Below are 21579 nucleotides of genomic sequence, written 5' to 3' on the forward strand. Positions count from 1 at the left end.
AAGCACAAAAAAATATTGCCTTTTTATAATCTGGTTTACGCATTAGACTCCTTTAAAATAAAGCTCAAAAATAATAATATTTAATAATAATCATTTAAATCAGTAAATTTTTGTCTGGAGTACTTTTCTTACTTGTGAAAGTGAGGAGAGGTAAAAAAATTTACAAAGAAAATCTCTTACATACGATTTTTTTTGTAAAGACTTTGTTAAGTTTAATCTGCAAATGAAATCGATAATCGATAAATAACTCAATAACTCCAAAATATCCATTTCTGAGTTTATTTTTATTGGTTAGTGCGATCATCTCAGGATTTCATGGAAATTTGCCTTAACTGAAAATTTCCGAATCCCGGGAGTTTTTTATTTTTTGTCCAGGTTTTCCCGAAATTGACAAAAATATTTGGACTGGAAATTTTGATTTGGTTGTTTAAACTCTGGAAACGCTGAATACTTGGTAAGGATTTTGTCAGCAGTATTTTTTTATTATGCATAGTAATTTGGCTTATTGAATTTTTTTAAATTTTAGTGTTCTCATCTGAAAATTTATTTCTTTTAAAATATTTTCTCTGTAATTTTATATACTTTAAAAGGTGGGTATTTTATTTTTGATTTCGGTTGAATCAGAAATTTATTGTTGGAAAATCTGCATTTCCAAAAAGCATTTGATGCTTTAAAAATATATTAAAATTATAATATCTGAAATATCTGCTGTCCTTGTTCAAATTGCAGTTTGGACAGATTTAAATACATTACGAATGTAGTGATAAATGTTTTTTAAAATTATTTTAAAAATATCTTGGTATCCCAGAAATTTCCAGGATTCTACAAATACTTTTCCGTTTCTCGAGAAATTCAAATCCAGGGAAAAAGAACACCTTATTATAAATTTTTCGTGCAGGCGGTATTAAATACTTCTATAGCATATTTTCAACCAAATACTAAATAAAATAATGAAAATAATCAATGAGAATCAAGCTCCAGGAAGATAAGGCGAATATTTACTAGATCCTCAATCTAAAAAATAGGCAACCAAATCCGCTAAGTACTGCGAGGAGAGCCCAGATGTGTCATTCAGTCTATTGAATATCTGTGATCGATGAAATATAAGTCTGATTAAAGCATGATAAAAATATCTATAAATTTATAAGCATGATAAAAATAATCAATAAGATTATGATGATCAATCAATTAAGTTTTTTTCCATAACATCTTAATTTTATTATTGTTGAAATTGGTTTCTTGTAATTAGAAAAACTTCTTTAGATGTACAGTTTCGAAAAGTTTTTTTCTCGGACAAAAAAAACGTCAAAACATAGATATTCTGAAAACTAATGATTACAAAACAACTGGGCAGGTGTAAAATGCATTTTAAACACTTTTTTCATTCAAATGTTGAGGGACATAAACTTCTAAAAATATGTGCAACGGCCTTATTTATTTTTCAACAGGATCAATCAGTTACAAACTGTTATTTCTGGTCACGCTGTTGATGTTTACATTGGAAACGAGCAGGATGCACTAATCGCATACAGTTCGAAATAATCCCAAAATACCTATGTTAAATTCTTTTGTCCATAAAACACAGATAATTATCATTATGCAATAAGTATTGTATGCGAATCGCTTCTAAAAGGAACTAAATGGCCTAAAACATGATGAGAGGGCTAGTTGGGTAAAATGGGCTATTTCAAACAATTCCAAAATATTAATATTTAATTTACCTGAACATCGTACACATTAAAAGTAATTCATTTATCACCATATTTTGCAAATTGTTTCGAAAACAATTCAAATTACATGAGATATTTTAAAAAGGGGCATGGGCAAAATAGACGTTTACAGTAATTCCTTTAAATTTTCATGGCCATTTTATACAATTACCAGTGATTAGTTTATTACAGTTATATGCAAAACACCTATAAACAAATTAAATTAGGAAAAATAGGAAAAAATGGCCCATGGGGTAAAACGGGTTATTATATGATCCTAAATTAGCATTCTATGATTCTTGTGCCGATTTTGCACGTATAGCAGAAATAAGTTTACGAAATTCCTACGCTAAATGCTAAAAAGGAGTAAAATTAGCGAAAATCGCCAAAAAGGGCCCATAGGGCAAAATGGGTCACGCCAAATGGTTCCAAAATATCACTATTCGATTCCCTGCTAATTTTACATTAAAATAAGTATAAAGATATCTATAAATGTTACTATGGTTAACTATTAGAGTGAAAATACAGAAAATTCAATTATTAGGACAAATGGGGCAAAATGGACCCTTTCCCGTCATTTCCGGTGGGTTTGCTATGCGCCAATCGATTCCTGAGATTTTTTTACATAAGAAAAACTATTTTTCAGAAGAAAAAAACAGCGGCTTCAATTTAATGGGATTAGAGGTGTGTTTCCGCCCACTGTGCACAGTGGGCGGAAACCCACCTCTAATCCCATTAAATTGAAGCCGCTGTTTTTTTCTTCTGAAAAATAGTTTTTCTTATGTAAAAAAATCTCAGGAATCGATTGGCGCATAGCCCACCGGACGGGAAAGGGTCCATTTTGCCCCATTTGTCCTAATAATTGGAATTTTCTGTATTTTCACTCTAATAGTTAACCATAGTAACATTTATAGGATATCTTTATACTTATTTTAATGTAAAATTAGCAGGGGAATCGAATAGTGATATTTTGGAACCATTTGGCGTGACCCATTTTGCCCTATGGGCCCTTTTGGCGATTTTCGCTAATTTTACTCTTTACAGCATTTAGCGTAGGAATTTCGTAAACTTATTTCTGCTATACGTGCAAAATCGGCACAAGAATCATAGAATGCTAATTTAGGATCACTTATAATAACCCGTTTTACCCCATGGGCCATTTTTTTCCTATTTTTCCTAATTTAATTTGTTTATAGGTGTTTTGCATATAACTGTAATAAACTAATCACTGGTAATTGTATAAAATGGCCATGAAAATTTAAAGGAATTACTGTAAACGTCCTATTTTGCCCCATGCCCCCTTTTTAAAATATCTCATGTAATTTGAATTGTTTTTCGAAACAATTTGCAAAATATGGTGATAAATGAATTACTTTTAATGTGTACGATGTTCAGGTAAATTAAATATTAATATTTTGGAATTGTTTGAAATAGCCCATTTTACCCAACTAGCCCTCTCATCATGTTTTAGGCCATTTAGTTCCTTTTAGAAGCGATTCGCATACAATACTTATTGCATAATGATAATTATCTGTGTTTTATGGACAAAAGAATTTAACATAGGTATTTTGGGATTATTTCGAACTGTATGCGATTAGTGCATCCTGCTCGTTTCCAATGTAAACATCAACAGCGTGACCAGAAATAACAGTTTGTAACTGATTGATCCTGTTGAAAAATTAATAAACACAAGAAACCCAATTCAACAACTCCATTAAAAAATAAAATTAGGATGTGATGTAATGAAAACTTTATTGATTGATCTTCATAATCTTAGTGGATTAACTCAACCGATCGATTTAAAAATAAATGTATTATAGCGATCACAGCTATTCAATTGAAAAAAAAAATAAGTGAATAAAAACATATAAAAGTTGCAGATCAAATCTTCTTATTTATATATTTGAACGATTTTGGGTGGCTTTCAATTAAAAGAACCTAAATTTCAACAAAAAACTGAAGTGTAAACAAAAGGTTTTCGATGAATTTTAACATTTTTATACTAAGCAAAACATAATTTATAATGAAATGTAATATTGAATGGTTGAATCTGACTCTACTATTATTTTCGAAGAAATGTTTAGCTTCTGATAATTGAAATATAATTTTAAAACTATTGATAAATAATTTGTACTTTTTTCTACAAAAATCATGTCACTAATTGATGGACTTTAAAAGAATTTTCAAAACCTTTGAATTTACTGATCAATTCATCGAAGCAAAGAATTTTTTTTGTTTTTTGACTGTAATTGATTTTAAAGTTAGCTTATATGTCAAAGTGTAATATATATTTGATTTGATTGAATATATTAAAATTATTGCAAAAGCTTCCACAAGATACGTTTTGAAAAAAAATCTTTTTCATATTTTTTTCTCATTTAGTTTTTGGAATATATTCAAAATTGTTTGCTAAATTTATTTTTTATTATGATTTTATTTTTCTCATTATTTTTGGAATATTTAAGAAGGCTTATTTTATTGCGGTACAGATTTTTGATTCTAATAAATTTGCATCGTAAAAAAAGATTAAATATCAGGCTAAATAATTATTTTAGAGTGAGCCACGTAGCCTAATGGTAACGCTCCCGCCTAGTAAGCGGTAGATCGGGGTTCAAATCCCGGCTCGGACCAACACAACTAGTGATCGTTTCTCTTCTGGATTCGATTGCTTAGTAAAGGGAAGGTAGTGTATCGTCACAAACTGGACCTTGCCACGACACCTTAGGAAGGTGGCCTATGGAATGTTAACATTAACCTTATCATGTTAACATTAAGTTGAGAATGAAATTGCCACTGAATCCGCTTTGTAAATGCCGGCCCGATACTCTTCAAGGGTGTTCCCATAGGAACTGGGAAAGATTTACTTTTACTTAATTATTTTGTTCATTGAATTAATAAAAGTTCATCAAACACTTAATTAACATTAAAAAATGGAATAAAATACTAATCTTTCTTAACAATTAATAATATTTTATGTTTTTCAAGACAATTGTTTTTGGTTTCTTTTCCAATTATCATTCATTCATTCTTCTTGTTGGCGCAAATCCACTTGATAACCTGATGTAAAAATACATAATTTTGTTGTATTATTTTTTACTAAATTTCCCTACAAATTCATTTGAAAGTCTATTGCCATTGTTGGTTATAGTTGTTATTTCAAAACAAAACTCTTGTTTCCTAAAGTCTTCTTAGTATCAAGATACATTTTTGTAAAGACAAATACGAACAGCTATGAAGATTTGTATGGACAGATTTATGATGCAAATGGAATAAATAAAATATTGTTCAAAATAATATCTGCTCACATATTTTAAATAAAAATACAGGAATACAAGCATTAGAATGAATCAAATGCTGGTTTCCGAAAACTTGCCAATAATTTTATTTGTTTTGCATTCAATTATTTTGTGTTGCCTTAGCTGGAAATACCCATGAATTAATTATTGGTTTCTTCAAAGCAAAAAATATTGCCTTTTATAATCTGGTTTACGCATTAGACTCCTTTAAAATAAAGCTCAAAAATAATAATATTTAATAATAATCATTTAAATCAGTAAATTTTTGTCTGGAGTACTTTTCTTACTTGTGAAAGTGAGGAGAGGTAAAAAAATTTACAAAGAAAATCTCTTACATACGATTTTTTTTGTAAAGACTTTGTTAAGTTTAATCTGCAAATGAAATCGATAATCGATAAATAACTCAATAACTCCAAAATATCCATTTCTGAGTTTATTTTTATTGGTTAGTGCGATCATCTCAGGATTTCATGGAAATTTGCCTTAACTGAAAATTTCCGAATCCCGGGAGTTTTTTATTTTTTGTCCAGGTTTTCCCGAAATTGACAAAAAAATATTTGGACTGGAAATTTTGATTTGGTTGTTTAAACTCTGGAAACGCTGAATACTTGGTAAGGATTTTGTCAGCAGTATTTTTTTTATTATGCATAGTAATTTGGCTTATTGAATTTTTTTTTTAAATTTTAGTGTTCTCATCTGAAAATTTATTTCTTTTAAAATATTTTCTCTGTAATTTTATATACTTTAAAAGGTGGGTATTTTATTTTTGATTTCGGTTGAATCAGAAATTTATTGTTGGAAAATCTGCATTTCCAAAAAGCATTTGATGCTTTAAAAATATATTAAAATTATAATATCTGAAATATCTGCTGTCCTTGTTCAAATTGCAGTTTGACAGATTTAAATACATTACGAATGTAGTGATAAATGTTTTTTAAAATTATTTTAAAAATATCTTGGTATCCCAGAAATTTCCAGGATTCTACAAATACTTTTCCGTTTCTCGAGAAATTCAAATCCAGGGAAAAAGAACACCTTATTATAAATTTTTCGTGCAGGCGGTATTAAATACTTCTATAGCATATTTTCAACCAAATACTAAATAAAATAATGAAAATAATCAATGAGAATCAAGCTCCAGGAAGATAAGGCGAATATTTACTAGATCCTCAATCTAAAAATAGGCAACCAAATCCGCTAAGTACTGCGAGGAGAGCCCAGATGTGTCATTCAGTCTATTGAATATCTGTGATCGATGAAATATAAGTCTGATTAAAGCATGATAAAAATCTATAAATTTATAAGCATGATAAAAATAATCAATAAGATTATGATGATCAATCAATTAAGTTTTTCCATAACATCTTAATTTTATTATTGTTGAAATTGGTTTCTTGTAATTAGAAAAACTTCTTTAGATGTACAGTTTCGAAAAGTTTTTTTCTCGGACAAAAAAAACGTCAAAACATAGATATTCTGAAAACTAATGATTACAAAACAACTGGGCAGGTGTAAAATGCATTTTAAACACTTTTTTCATTCAAATGTTGAGGGACATAAACTTCTAAAAATATGTGCAACGGCCTTATTTATTTTTCAACAGGATCAATCAGTTACAAACTGTTATTTCTGGTCACGCTGTTGATGTTTACATTGAAACGAGCAGGATGCACTAATCGCATACAGTTCGAAATAATCCCAAAATACCTATGTTAAATTCTTTTGTCCATAAAACACAGATAATTATCATTATGCAATAAGTATTGTATGCGAATCGCTTCTAAAAGGAACTAAATGGCCTAAAACATGATGAGAGGGCTAGTTGGGTAAAATGGGCTATTTCAAACAATTCCAAAATATTAATATTTAATTTACCTGAACATCGTACACATTAAAAAGTAATTCATTTATCACCATATTTTGCAAATTGTTTCGAAAAACAATTCAAATTACATGAGATATTTTAAAAAGGGGGCATGGGGCAAAATAGGACGTTTACAGTAATTCCTTTAAATTTTCATGGCCATTTTATACAATTACCAGTGATTAGTTTATTACAGTTATATGCAAAACACCTATAAACAAATTAAATTAGGAAAATAGGAAAAAATGGCCCATGGGGTAAAACGGGTTATTATAAGTGATCCTAAATTAGCATTCTATGATTCTTGTGCCGATTTTGCACGTATAGCAGAAATAAGTTTACGAAATTCCTACGCTAAATGCTGTAAAAGGAGTAAAATTAGCGAAAATCGCCAAAAGGGCCCATAGGGCAAAATGGGTCACGCCAAATGGTTCCAAAATATCACTATTCGATTCCCCTGCTAATTTTACATTAAAATAAGTATAAAGATATCCTATAAATGTTACTATGGTTAACTATTAGAGTGAAAATACAGAAAATTCCAATTATTAGGACAAATGGGGCAAAATGGACCCTTTCCCGTCATTACCGGTGGGTTTGCTATGCGCCAATCGATTCCTGAGATTTTTTTACATAAGAAAAACTATTTTTCAGAAGAAAAAAACAGCGGCTTCAATTTAATGGGATTAGAGGTGGGTTTCCGCCCACTGTGCGTTGTAGTAAACGCGAAAAACGGAAGGTTCGAATGATGAATGTGGTCAAACCCCTTCAAACGTAGCCTGTCCATGAACGGAACTTCGTTTTGAAAATGCTAATTTTACTATTTTGACAGATTTGTGTCAGAGAATTTGCGTGTTATTGATACCTTTAAACATGTGTAAATTTACATCCCTTTTATGTAATTTCACAATTTTTACATAAATTAATGTACATTTAAATGGAAAAGGAGGTAACAATCTAACTTTTTTTTGCTGTTCAAAAATCATACGTAAATTTACATCTCTTCCGTGTAATTTTAATTATTCCACAAAATTATTTATTCTGTGCTGTGGTCATGCTCTTGAAATAATGACAAGTTCTGAAAATTAATTTCTACCATACCAACCATGTGAAATAATAAGTTAGCTCTTTAATTCAAATTAGAGCGTAAATTCACACTATGAGGTTAGTTTTGGATTCAACATTACCGACATTCACTTAGGTGCTCATTTCATTTGACAGGGTTTTACAATTTTAAACTTATTCTCCTCATTGGTAATTTCAATTACCTCAGTGAAATAACTAAAAAATGCAGGGTTTTTACGGACGGCGCGTTTCCCGCGGATCTGGCGCGGATTTGCTGGCTAATTTTGCTCAGGCGCGGATTTCGCGCGGATGGCAATTTTGATAAATAAATTAATTGAGAGAGATAGAATTACTTTCAAGTTATTAAGAAACATATTATCAGGAATTAAGATAATTTGTTTTTTCCTATGAGTGCAAGAATTTCATAATTTTTATTAATTGAATTTTTTTTCTGAAAATGTTTGTTTGTATTTTCTTAGTACAAAACGTCGAAAAATGAAGATGAAGATTATGTAGAAATTATTTTTTATATGTTTCTTGTCATTTCTTAACATCTCCGGCTCTGAATATTTAATTTCTTTAGAGTTTTGAGTAATGATTTAATTTTAATTTTAAATTTTATGCTGGATTTAATCAATTTTTAATTTTGTAAATCAAATATAACAAACTTTTCCCGAAGATATAGAAATTAGAATGTGTAACAAAAACTATTATTGGGGCTTGTTCTGGTGGGGCTTGTTCTATGAGCTCGATTGGACGTAACAGAAGCTGGCCCCCACTTTCGAATTTTGGAATGGAATTTAATCGGTAGAAATTTTTTTTTCTTAATTTAAACATTCTTGACGAAAATAAAAAGATCAGAACATTCCAAATTCAAAGCTTTAGAAATTCGAAAAATCGAAAAAAAATGTTTAAATAGTTTTATTATAACAAAAAAATCAAAATACATTTTTTCGAAATTTCTAAAATCGTAATTTAAAAAATCTGAAATTTCGAAATTCAAAATTTTAGCAATCTGAAATTTAAAATACCAAAAATTTGGGTTATCGTAAATTTGAAGATTAAAAAAAATCAAAATTAAAAAGTCAAAATTTAAAAACTAAAAAATATTAAATTCAAAACAATATAGAAAAAAAAAACACAAATCAAAAATAATTTTAGTATTCTTAAGCTTATAAATTCTTAAATTATTAAATTCTTTAATTCTTTAATTATTTAATTATTTAATTATTTAATTATTTAATTATTTAATTCTTTAATTCTTTAATTCTTCAATTCTTCAATTCTTTAATTCTTTAATTCTTTAATTCTTTGATTCTTTATTTTTTTAATTCTTTAAGTCTTTAATTCTTTAATTCTTTAATTCTTAAATTCTTTAAATCTTTAATTCTTTAATTCTTTAAATCTTTAATTCTTTAATTCTTTAATTCTTTAATTCTTTAATTCTTTAATTCTTTAATTCTTTAATTCTTTAATTCTTTAATTCTTTAATTCTTTAATTCTTTAATTCTTTAATTCTTTAATTCTTTAATTCTTCAATTCTTTAATTCGTTAATTCTTTAATTCTTTAATTCTTTAATTCTTTAATTCTTTAATTCTTTAATTCTTTAATTCTTTAATTCTTTAATTCTTAAATTCTTAAATTCTTTAAATCTTTTATTCTTTAATTCTTTAATTCTTTAATTCTTTAATTCTTTCATCATGAAACTCTTAAATTCTTAAATTCGTAAATCTTAAATGTTTTTTTATTTTTAAATTCTTAGTTCTTAAATTCTTAAATTCTTGAATTCCACAATTTTTGAAGTCCTATTTTATGTAAGAGATTTTGAAATTATGAGAAGACATTATTTTAAATATCGGAAATTAAATTTCTTTCGGAGTGAAATTTTAGCGAGGATTTTGGATTACAAACTGTATAAAAATTCTCAGATTTTGAATATTTAGACTTTCGAAATTTAAAATTTTATCATATTATAATTTTAGATTTTGATTGAATTTTGAGGTTATATTTTTGAAGTTCAATTTTTAGGTTTTTAAATATTGTATTTTCTATTTTGAAGATTTTTATTTCATGACCCTAGCCTTGACCGTCCCTTGAGGGTTTTTTTTTAATGGATTTATTGCTTTCATTCTTTTGGAGCCTTTAAACATAAAACGAGTTTTTTTAATCAAATACTTTCTGAGTTAGTTTTTTTTCATTGAAAAATAAAATTTCTTAAATGTTTGTCGCGATATTTTTTTCTATAGCGCGGATTTCGCGCGGTTTCTGATTTTAGGTCGGCGCGGATTTGGCGCGGATTTTTTTTTTCGACTCTCCCGTAACAACCCTGAAAGTGGCGTTTATTTAAAAAAAAATCCTAGATGCAAAATTTGCGACATCCGTGCATAAAAAGTTATGAGAACTTCATTTAAGTGCTTATATAATTAATAATGGTTGCCAGATGTATATTGCTATATATTTCGATACGAATCTGGGCTCATAATGAACGACAAACAGTTTATTAAAAAAAAACGCTTCGATGCTCTTATCTTTAGATTTTGTTGTTCTGATATTGCAAATTCCAAGAACTCAGTAAAATGCCTACAAAACGTTGTAAAGTTAGATAACACTACATGCAAAATTAAGGACATCCGTCTAATAAACGTTATTTGGAGCCCAACATTTCAAAAGGGCACATAACATTTGTAAACAATAGTGTATCTCTTTCACTCAAATGACAGTTTACATAAGGTGTGAAAGGGACACACTCTTGTTTACAAAAGTTATGTGCCCTAATGAAATGGCAAGCACGATTTTAACAGTTCTTAGGTGCTCATAGCATTAACCAGGGTTGCCAAATTTGAATCATCTCAGTTCTAGTGTGCATTCCATTAAATAGTTGCCAGAAATAGGAATGCCTCCCATACGACAATTATTAATTAGAAATGAGCGACTTCTACCCATCAAAGATAAATAAATTTCACTCTAGTACTCACATCGCTAGACAGGGTTGCCAATATTGATTATTCAATGGAAAAACCTAGGTCTAAATTCAAAACTTCCGCCATTCAGCTATAAAAATTAAAGTAATTTTCATCTATGTGCTCAAATCAATAAACAGGGTTGCCATACTTCTTATTTAAATAAACTTTTTTTGAAAAATTTCTCCGTTTCACAATGCACCTTTCACAAAAGGTCAATCGATCGGGACCGTGCTGAAAAATTCGAGGAAACGCATTTTAGTGTGTGTGCTGGTGTAGGTGTACATTGCATACATCCAGGGAGGGAAGTTGGCACAAACGATTTTGTGGTCGGTAGCAATTATTCTTTCCGCGGTCGGGAACATTGTATAGTAGTGGGTAGTTGTAAAACAATTCACGTTTTGGCTCCGGTTAGGGGGAGGAGGGTTTGGGTTGATTGTTTTCGTAATTCTCTCTGCTGCTGGACGTCGTCGGTTTTGGGTTTCACGTTGGGACCGCCTGTTTTATTGACTCATTTGTGGAGCAAGGTTAGAAATGACATTAGTCTTGAATTTATTGAATGTTTTCGTGAAGCGAACGTCGAAAATAAAAAAGATTCAATGTCGATTTAATGTTTGACAAATTTATTGAAACGAGAATTTTTCAGCAAAATTTGCTTGAAATTTACAAAGCGTGCACATCCTAAAAACGCTCAGAGTGTCAACACGAGTGTTTATTTCGCACTTACATGAAGACGACTAAATAGCAATTTCTATCATAAACAAAAAAGTGTACCAACCGTCAAAAGTGCCATCGCCACCGCTAATCCATAAACCGCGTGCTCTGTGAGGAGTGTGTCGCGTGAGAGGAAGTCATGATTATTAGTAGCTGCCTCCCCTTGCCTATCTGTTTGCGCTCATTGTTGTGGCTGTGGCAGAGACACGAGAGAGCTTCCCATCCGTCACTTTCACTGGTCACTTCCGGCCACTGCTCACTTGGTCGTACTTGGGAAATTGAATTAAGGTGAAATTTGACAAAATGATCACCTAATTGAAATTTATGAAAGTTTTGCGAAAAATTGTCGAAAAACTCGAATTTCGTGATTCACTCACCGCACCACCATTCATGATACACGATCCGGGTTTATGTGACGATAATGTGCGATAATTTGAATGTCGGATCGATTATTTGGCCCTTTGGCTCAAGCTTGCCCCAGCAGTGTTGCCAGCTTCGTCCTTGACCGACGTCACACTACAGTGAAACTTTGGTAGACTGACAAAGTCAATTAACTCATCCAAAATGTATATAACTTTTATAAACAGAAATCAATTGAAAAAAAAACATGGTAATTTTACAGAGGAACATGTAAATTTACATCTTTTCTTGTGTAATTTCACATATTTAATATATTCGACCACAAAATTGTTCAACCTTCAAAAATTAAACCTTTTCACTTTGTACTTTTAAATTGCAAATCAGTTACATCGGCGTTTTAATCGTTGCAACACGTTAGAAACCTCCGTCCCACCAAGTATTGCCTCAACCGTAATCTGCATTTGTCTCTAACCGTCCAATTACGGGCAATTATCCTGTCAAACTGCTGCTAGCAAACGTTTGGTTTTCTGTATCGGAGAGGGTGTTGCTTGCGATTTGTTGGTGCGATTTTCCCACGAGTCGCGAATTTGGCAATACCCTGGCGGGGGTCGATTCCATCCGGTGCCATATTGCTGTGTTTGTTGTTCGGTGAAGTAATGCTTGGGTTTCGAATTTTTGTTTTGTAGAAGACATTGTTTTGAATTTCTAAAATTAAGTTAAAATTAAAAAGGTCGGAAAAATCTTTTTCGATTTTTATTGAGTATTTAAATTTTCCACTAAACATTAAAACATTTCAAACATTAAAAGCATGATAACACTACCTGTGTCTGAAACTGTGTAGAATTTTTGTGTCGAAAAAAAAAGTTTATTCATTAGTAATAAACGTAATATTGAATGTTTGGCCCTTTTGAAATGTTAGTCTTGTTTTTAAAAATTTGAAAATATTTTTTTCAAAGAGATCGGAAAATTTCACGAATGTTTCATATTTAAACATTGAAAATCGGACCATTAGTTGCTGAGATATCGACATTAGAAAATGGTGTGTTGTTTGGGTGGGACTTAGAAAACATCAATTTTCCTGTTTTTCAATCTTTGCATGGCAATATCTCAGCAACTAAGGGTCGTATCAACAAAGTTCAAAAATGCAAAATATAGAGAATTTTCTCAGCTTTTCAAAAATATTTTTTTCAGAGGTGGGCAAACATGTGCACTAATTTAAAAAAATGAAAAACTTCGACAATTTTCAAAAAAGTCACCTAAAAATGGATTTAACTTGAAAACGGTGCACTTTATCAAAATTTCACTTAAGTGCTTTTTGATTGCAAATTTGGTTTTACATCGAAAAATGAAGTTGAAAAATTTTTGCGACCAATTTTTTCGATTTTTTGAAAAAAATAAGTATTGATTTAAAAATTCATAACTCGCTCAAAGATTTTTTGCACAACCTGGAATTATTATTTCTGAAAAGTTGGCATTTGATGTCCTCTAAAACATATCAAAAAATTAAAAATAGTGTTTTTTTTGCAAAACAAGTTTTAGTGATAAAAAGTTAAATAAAAAATCACCAAATTTTTTTTTTACCGTGTATCATTTTTTTCAGTGTAGTCCATATCGATACGTACAACTTTGCCGAAGACACCAAATCGATCAAAAAAAATTTTCAAAAGATACAGATTTTTTAATTTTCATACATCATTTTTGTATGAACAGCTGCCAAATTTGTATGGAAAATTATATGGACAAACTAATGATGCAAAACGGCTTCTTTGGGCATACCGAAGGCACCAAAAAAGTTTCAGTCGGATTAAAAAATACAAAAAAAAATCGAATCTGCTCACATACTTGCTCCACAGTGAAATAAATTAAAGTAAATATTACATTTATCATAGTAATATTACAATACCTAGACAAATGTGTAAAATTACATTTCTATGTGTACTATCACTTCATCAAAGATTCTACACCTATGTTACAGTAATTCTCTACAAAAAAAAAAACGTGAAAAAAAAATTACATCTTAACACAGAATTTGACGTAAAATTACATGAAAATGGAAGTAAAATATCGCACCTCAAAATTTTACATCTTCAAACAAAAAAATCTTTGTCAGTAAAATATTACATAAACCCTGGGCTTTGTCATAATGAGTGTCATAGGTTTGATGCTTGTTTGGCAAAGAGTATGATTTGATTCGATGTGGAATTAAAATCGAAGTGTTCAGTATATTGCTGAAGCTTCCATTTTTACACATGGACACCACTTCATGCTGCGAGAACCCACTTTGGCGTAGTCTCAGGGCTTAATCGATGGCCGGTAAGCTGTCATCGAGACAAGGAGGTTCTCTGATAGTGGAAATATCACATTTGTACAATGAACCGCTACATATGTGATTTTTCCCTATCTTAATGTGGGTGTCAGGTTAGGATGCGGGTTTAAAAAAATAGTGTTTGTAGAATTTAGGATTTTAACTATAAATATCAACTTTTTATACTTTGCCTTTAGTTATTTAGGGACAAAATTAGTAACAGTGAATTTAGTAATTCTATCAGAATCGGTGATTTTCATTCAAGTAGCATAAAAACCATTCTGATTTGTCAAAATTTCCATAGAGTCTCGATCAATCAATAGTGAAATGAATTGGGGACCATCCATAAACCACGCGGACACTTTGTTTAAATCTAGCTTTCTAGTTTTTAGCTAAATTTCTCTATTTTGTTCTCCACAATGGGTTCAAACTTCAATTTGTCAGTTTAACGCGCGTCACTTTGTTTTATGGAAGTGACGACGGCGATGTTTGCGCCAAAGGGTCAACCATCGTCACTCTCAAATTCAAAGTTACATATTAATTAAATTTCAAACTACCACCGAGAGAGCGGAGCCAAAGTGAAAGAGAGGAAATTCAAAGTAATTAGTTTACGTTTACGTTAGTTGCATGAAAGCTGTGAGATTTTACGCAACATTTTTTTTTTTTTGCTCTCCCTTCTAACCTCTAAACTTTTGCACTGCACTTGTTTTGTTAAAAGTTTTGCCCTCAAGTGAGATTGTTTTTTTCTTCTTTCTCTATGTTGTCCTCATCAAATTTCGCTCCGTCATCCTTCTGTTGCCACCACCACACCACTGAAGCTGATGAGCACCTTATATTTATTGATTTTCCTTTTGCTGGTTGAGAGCTCCCCTTTTTTTTTTGCTCTTCTGCTCGAGGTGGCGCTTGCCAAACGCAGTTTGTCGTGTTACGACGTGCTTGTCGCAATCGTTATTTATTAGATTTATAAACTTTTAATGTTTATGCGTTCTAAAATAAAGAATTATTCTAAAATTAAAATTGATCAATAACAAAAAAATGCGATTGTGACAAGAGAGAATGTTGACGACGTCGAGTTTCTGTTGAAAAACAACGGCGTTTGCAGAAAGAATCCGTTGAAAATAAATACTGCCAGTATCCACACCCTTTTTCAAGCTGCACTGCAAAAATATTCACGAGCGAGAAAGTCGTGAACTTCGTTTTGCAGCAAACTTTTATGTGGCGCTTCTTTTTGAGGATGAGATTATGGTCAAACATGTCAAATGATTCCTATAATATGACTGTGTTCGAAATATTTTAAAATTTTCTGAATGAAGATCGTAAAAAAAATATTTGTCGGTTACGCCACTTTTTCATAAAAGTTAGCAGCTAACTTCTTATGCGCTATAATTGTCATTAATATAAGAGTCACGAAATCGTAGTTAAACCTTAAATTGTTAACTATTACGGCACATTTTGAGGTACAATAGTTTTTTTTTATATACAATGTGACGTAAGTGCCATTTGAAGAAAACTTGACGAAAAGTTTTTTTTCCAAGATGTTTTTTAACATTTTTCGACTCGGTTCTTTGTCAAACTCGCTCATTCTTTTGATTAAATTACCCTCCTCGTTGAAATGCTCCAACACCACCTGTTTTCACCAATGAAAATTATGTTGCATCATCATCAGTGAGCGGCAAAACCGTCACGTCCACAGACGAGAACAAAGAGTTATCCTGAACCAGGAGCACCCCCCCTGAAAGCAAAGAATAATCGTTAATTTTACCCCATTTTCCACCGGCGATGTGAGGCGAGGGGTCCGTCCTTAAATTCCTCCTCGCAAACTTAAATTTTAAAGCAGTAGAACTGTCATGAAAGTTTCGCGATGGATCGTCTCGTCTCGTCCTCTGCCCACTCAGAAACCGCTCCCTTATCCTGGTTGAAGAAGTCGAACCCCTCGCGGGGGTTCTTTGGAGCAACAGCGCATTCGGTCGTAAAGAAAGTTGCCATAAAAGTGGTTGCTGCATCCAAAATTGCATCCATCCCTTAACGCTTGCCAGTCCGCTGGACAGGGTGGAGGGATGTGTCCTCGAACGACGTTTCCTCTAACAAATAGGAAAGAGAAGACGGGGTTGGTCTGCAGCGAAACGATAGGAATCTTATTGGGTTCTTTTTTCTTAGAGTTGGCTGGGCAGATAGGGTTGCCAGGAGATGTATTGATTGTGTCAATCAGTTTAGGAAGTCTCAAAATTTAATCGAAATAAATTATTCGAAAAAAAGTGCAAAAAAAGCCTATCTGACCTATTATACTTCATTTATTTAAATTTTGCAGCGATGTCTCAGCTCGATTTTATTTTATTTATTTTTCCTCTCTCATATTTAATATTAATTTAACCCTATAAGTAAATACAGTTCAGACTCGATTATCCAAAGCCTCGATCATCCGAAGTTTCGATTATCCGAAGGTTTGTATAGGCCTTGGATAATCCAATCAAGAACAAAAATTTTTTCTTGTTTTTTATTTTCATACTTTTAACATCAAATTCGAGTTCTGCGACCCAATTTCAGTTAAATTTGAATGTGGTTTTGCCTAAAATTAAAAATTTAAAAAATGCATTTTCCCCCCTGAACGCATAAATGTTCCAAATGCATTTTCATCATTTTTAAGTTATTGATGCAGTTTGGTTCAAAATTGTAAGATCTTTCAGAAAAGCCTTCAACATCCAGTACTTTGTTCTAGAAATCAGGAGGAAATTCAGTTTTTTCGTGAAAACTTCCGGACAAACTTCAAATACGTTTTTCTCAGCGTGTTGTTTTTGCATAAGGGACATTTATGCGAACATGGGCAGTAAAATAGTTTAGGGTAGATTAGGGGTCATACTTTTGCCCAACAACCAAAAATAAGACAACGCGTAATTTTGAAGGATTTGTTTCAGTTTGACAATTTGAGTGTTAAATACTTAAACTGTTACATAATAAAGCCGATCTTCGTTATCTCAAAGTTACTAAATTTATGGATGTTTCTTCAAGCCCTGCCAACTGAATTCTTTAGTTTTCTTCCTTCCTCGATATTCTTTCTGCAGGCCAAGTGCGAATGATGCTGATGATACCTCTTCAGTTGACGCTCAGGCGAGGAACATCCTGGAAGGAGCGTCACTGACTACGTCCGTAGTCCTGTTAGATCATACTTGATCAAGACAGTATAGCTCTGGTTCCTTGCAAGTGTCCTATTTTCTTACCTCCACGTTGGCTTGGTTTTCATGATGACCTAGCTGGTGGCCTGTGGAAACGGATCGTAAACCTTTGACCACCGCGGGTCAAAGTCGAGACGGCTAAAAGAAAGGGGCGCGACAATGTGGGAAAGGGATGTAATTTGTGATTGTAGACGGTATTGTTTTGATTCGCAGTATGTTGAGTCAACTGCTGTGGATGTACCTGAAACATCGCACAACGGGGTTTCTCTTCTCTTCATTCTCAGCTACCACCTATCTTCTGTTTATTTTGTTTCACTGATTTTCTAACGCGGCTTCTATTTACTATCCTCCATTTGATTTCGATTTTACTCATTTGATTCTCTTATTTCTCAACGCTTTTTCACTCTATTTTACCAATTGATGCTGCTGTAACATACTTTCTGCTTTCCCTTAATTTGGCAGCGATGTCAATTTTGTTATCATCTGCCTTTTCTTTATTTATCTATTTGAATAATTTTTCATTTGCCCTATAAATTGCCCTCAATACAATCTAAGCTTGTTTGTTACCTCTATTTATTAATTATTGTTAATTTATTTATCTACTTCATAAATTACTATCTTTCTTTTACTATTGATTCTTCAAATAGTATATTTCTTTCACTGTCCATTGTTTTCAATCTTCACCCTTTTTTCAAACAAGTGAGGTTTGAGCCTTTGAGCCCTTACTCAATTTTTGGAGTGATCAAAGAATTAACACAAATATTACTATTGTACTTTTGAAAATCTTTTATAAAATGTTTAGGACCAAAAATTGTAACAAAACACCGCGACAAAAGAAATAGCAACATAAAAACACGACTCAACACTAGGAAAAATTTCAGGAGAAAACAAAACACAGTAAAATAACAACTAGTTTTTGAATTCAAACTAAAAATAAAACAGTTTTTGCTTTAATGAAAGTTGATAGGCACACTATAAATGGTTAGGCGCTTATACTTACATCAAACCCTACGTAATGTACCACCCCCGGCCGAGTTAAAATGCGTAACCGGAAAAGAAGGTGTGCATGCCTGGCACGAACACTCAAAGCGTGTTCTAGCGTGCTGCTCGTACTGACTCAGAGCAAGGGTGAGATGTAGGTGTAAGGGCAGTGCGTGTTCGTCGGGAACCTGGTGCATAAGATCGGTCAAGGCCCGTTCTTACACTGAAAATTGCGAATTGCGAATTGCGAATTCCTCGATATTCTTTCTATCTCGATGAATGCCTCTCTGAACGGTCCTTTGGATTCAACAAAAAAAAAAAAACTTTTCAGTTGTCAATATTTTCTCTTTCTTGTGGCTTGCACGGACATTTATCTTTTAAATACGGAGTTTCTTTTAAATTTCTGGAGTTTTTTTTTTTTGAAAGGTCCAAAAAACCAAATTTCCAGTTTTTGCTTTTTGGGTGTTTTTGAAACCGCCTTGAGTCAGGGGTATTGAAAAACACCCAAAAAGCAAAAACTGAAAATTTGGTTTATTGGACCTTTTCAAAAAAAAACTCCAGATTTATTTATTTTTGTTTGCTGGTTTCTCATACCAAATACTCATATTTTTACAAAATACGGTATTTTTTAAACCTTTTTGCCTTCCTCACTGAGGCAAGGCTATAAAATCACTCGAAAAATGAACTTCTTAAATACACCTCCTAGATATACCTTCACGTATACCTATCGACTCAGAATCAAATTCTGAACAAATGTCTGTGGGGATGCGTGTAGACATGATTTTTTTCCACACAATTTTCTCAGACCTGACTGAACCACCTTATTCTGTTCGTTTTGGGGTCCCCTAAGACCCTATTAAATTTTATTCTGTTTAGTGAAGTACTTTTAAAGTTATGGCATGAAAAAGTTTTATGTAGATACAAAAAAGAGTGATTTTTGCATAACCTCAAAAGGCCGGGTCTTTTTGTTTACGTGCGGGAGTCGCGCCAGAGGTGAAACGCCCGGTTGCCACATTGCTTCAAATGATAGTCTGTACGTTTTCTGGAAAAGTCTGTGTAAGATTTTTTTTACTCATAAACTTCTTTTCAACAAGTCTTTTTCGGTGCTGGAACTTGATTTGGAAACAATGCAAATCTGGATAAGGACAACTTCGGAGTTGAATTAAATTGTAAATGTGAGGAAGGCACCAACCACTTAATGGCGGATTAAGAAACGTTTTTTTAAATTATTTGCAATATAAATAAAATTGAAGGTTTTCAACATATTACAGTTTTTAGTGTTGAAACAGTATTTTAAAACGGTTTTTGTGAAAAATATGCCTTTGGACATGACATTTCCGAATCGTGAATCGGAAGGCACTTCGTCGGGTTACGTGTAAAGCAACGCGATTAAATGAGTCCTTTTCTTAGCACTGCAGCGCGGAAATTTTCTAAGAGTTTGGCAACCCTACCTTAACCTCTTAAAGACATTTCTACTTTTGCTCTTTAAGTATGTATGTGTGTTTTTTTTCTACCATTTTGCTCGTGTGTGATTGATGATTTGTACGTGTGCTATGGCAATGCTGCTCCTCTTTGCTTGATCCCTTCCTCCTCCCAAAACCCCCACAAAATGCGGCAAGGATAAAGATTGTCCCGGGGGGAAAAAGCAACTTCGTCGTTTCCCTCTTCACCAAACAAGAATGCATTTTACTAATTCAACTTTTTTTTTACGTTTTCTGCTTCTTCCAGGTTGACTCATTCCCCCTAGATCAGCAATCGATCGAAATTCCAGAAACGGAGTGTTCGGATAGCTGCGAGAACGACGTCGACATGGATGAGTCGGACAGTTGCGACAACGACGCCGACGACAATGAGGATTCCGAAGGTGAGCCAAAATTTAGCCCCGCCTTCAATTCCAAAGTGTCAAATTTAACACGCATTTTACTCTCCTTGCTTCCGGCAACACAGACGACGAGGAGGACGACGACGACATCCACAGCAGCACGGTCGTCGCGGGCAAGTTCCTGCTGGACAACGACGAGGAGCTGGAGCACGAAGGTGGGGGCGGCGGAGGTGGCGGTGGTGGTGGAGGCGGCGGGACCGGTTCCCACGACAAAAAGGCCCGCCTCGAAGCCCTGCTGGAAGCGGCAGGTAAGATCGCTGAATCGGTTACAGCTTTCGGTGGAGGACGCGGGCTGCCGGCAGGCATAGGGTTTCCTGATAGGTTGTGGAGGTTGGGAGGGGCGAGGGAAAGTCGCGGCGCGGGATGTGGTGGATTCGGGAGAAGGTTGGGCAGGAGGGCTGGAACCGGTCCGGGTGGAAGGGCCGGCAGTAGCGACAGACGGCGTCCGCCGTGCGCATTGAGATTGGAGAACGACGACGTATGAAGAGGGTTTCCTGAAATGGATATCTTGAAATGTTGATTATAGTTAATTTGGGAAACAAAAAAACCTAGCCCTATTTGACTCCTCCAACGGATGAACCATGGCAATCGTTTTCCGGCCGGAGAAATCCATCTGCGATTGGGTGTGAAAGTAGTGGTCAATCATCATTTGCTCGTAGAAACCGGGCTTCCGGAAGGAGCTAGCTTCCGCTGATTCTTCAGGTTCGCTAGTGGTTGACTGTTCATGATGAAAGTGGCAAACGCAGCAGCAGCTTTTTTTACGAGGATGTTTGAACTCTTCCTGAGTTGTTGTTCGCCACATCGCGATTTGATTCAGAAGAATTTTGAAGGGTGTCAGTTTCCATGTAGAAATCGAGGCCTACTAAAATGAAATGGACACATTCTACCGTGACGTTGCCTGATCCACAATGCGCCTGTCAATTTTGCCCCTGTTTACTTTGTTACTTTGATGTCAAACAGGGAAAGCAGCAACCGATGCTCGACACTCGACGGTGATCTAGATCAATCTGATGATTTGTTTTCGTAAGAGTTTACGTAAGTTTTATTGTAGATGAGGCAAAATTTTCTGAGATTTTTTGCTGTAATTCTGAAATTTAACGTTGATTTTACGCTTTAGTATTTTAACAGATTCTGAAAACACGTTAAACTTGCCTATTTTGGGTTTTTGATCTACGAGCGAAAAAAAAGAGATAGTTTCCATAACAATTTCCTCTTTTTCTCAAGCTTGGGAATTTGGTTGTTAAAATGATGATTTCTCGAAAACGGCAAAAA

At 33.1% G+C, this 21579-nt stretch overlaps 1 protein-coding gene across 4 annotated transcripts in view; it reads left to right on the forward strand.

Moving 5' to 3' along the window:
• Window positions 1–21579, forward strand: part of LOC6033904 (ankyrin repeat and KH domain-containing protein mask) — a 78012-nt gene that overhangs the window by 35211 nt on the left and 21222 nt on the right. For all 4 annotated transcript variants that reach the window (XM_038260352.1, XM_001844241.2, XM_038260916.1 and 1 more), the window contains exons 2-3: window positions 20154–20289; window positions 20373–20555. In XM_038260352.1, coding sequence (XP_038116280.1) covers window positions 20154–20289; window positions 20373–20555 — 319 coding nt within the window. The remainder of the gene's footprint in view (window positions 1–20153; window positions 20290–20372; window positions 20556–21579) is intronic.

Source organism: Culex quinquefasciatus, chromosome 1 (assembly GCF_015732765.1).
Source record: "Culex quinquefasciatus strain JHB chromosome 1, VPISU_Cqui_1.0_pri_paternal, whole genome shotgun sequence".
Taxonomy (NCBI): domain Eukaryota; kingdom Metazoa; phylum Arthropoda; class Insecta; order Diptera; family Culicidae; genus Culex; species Culex quinquefasciatus.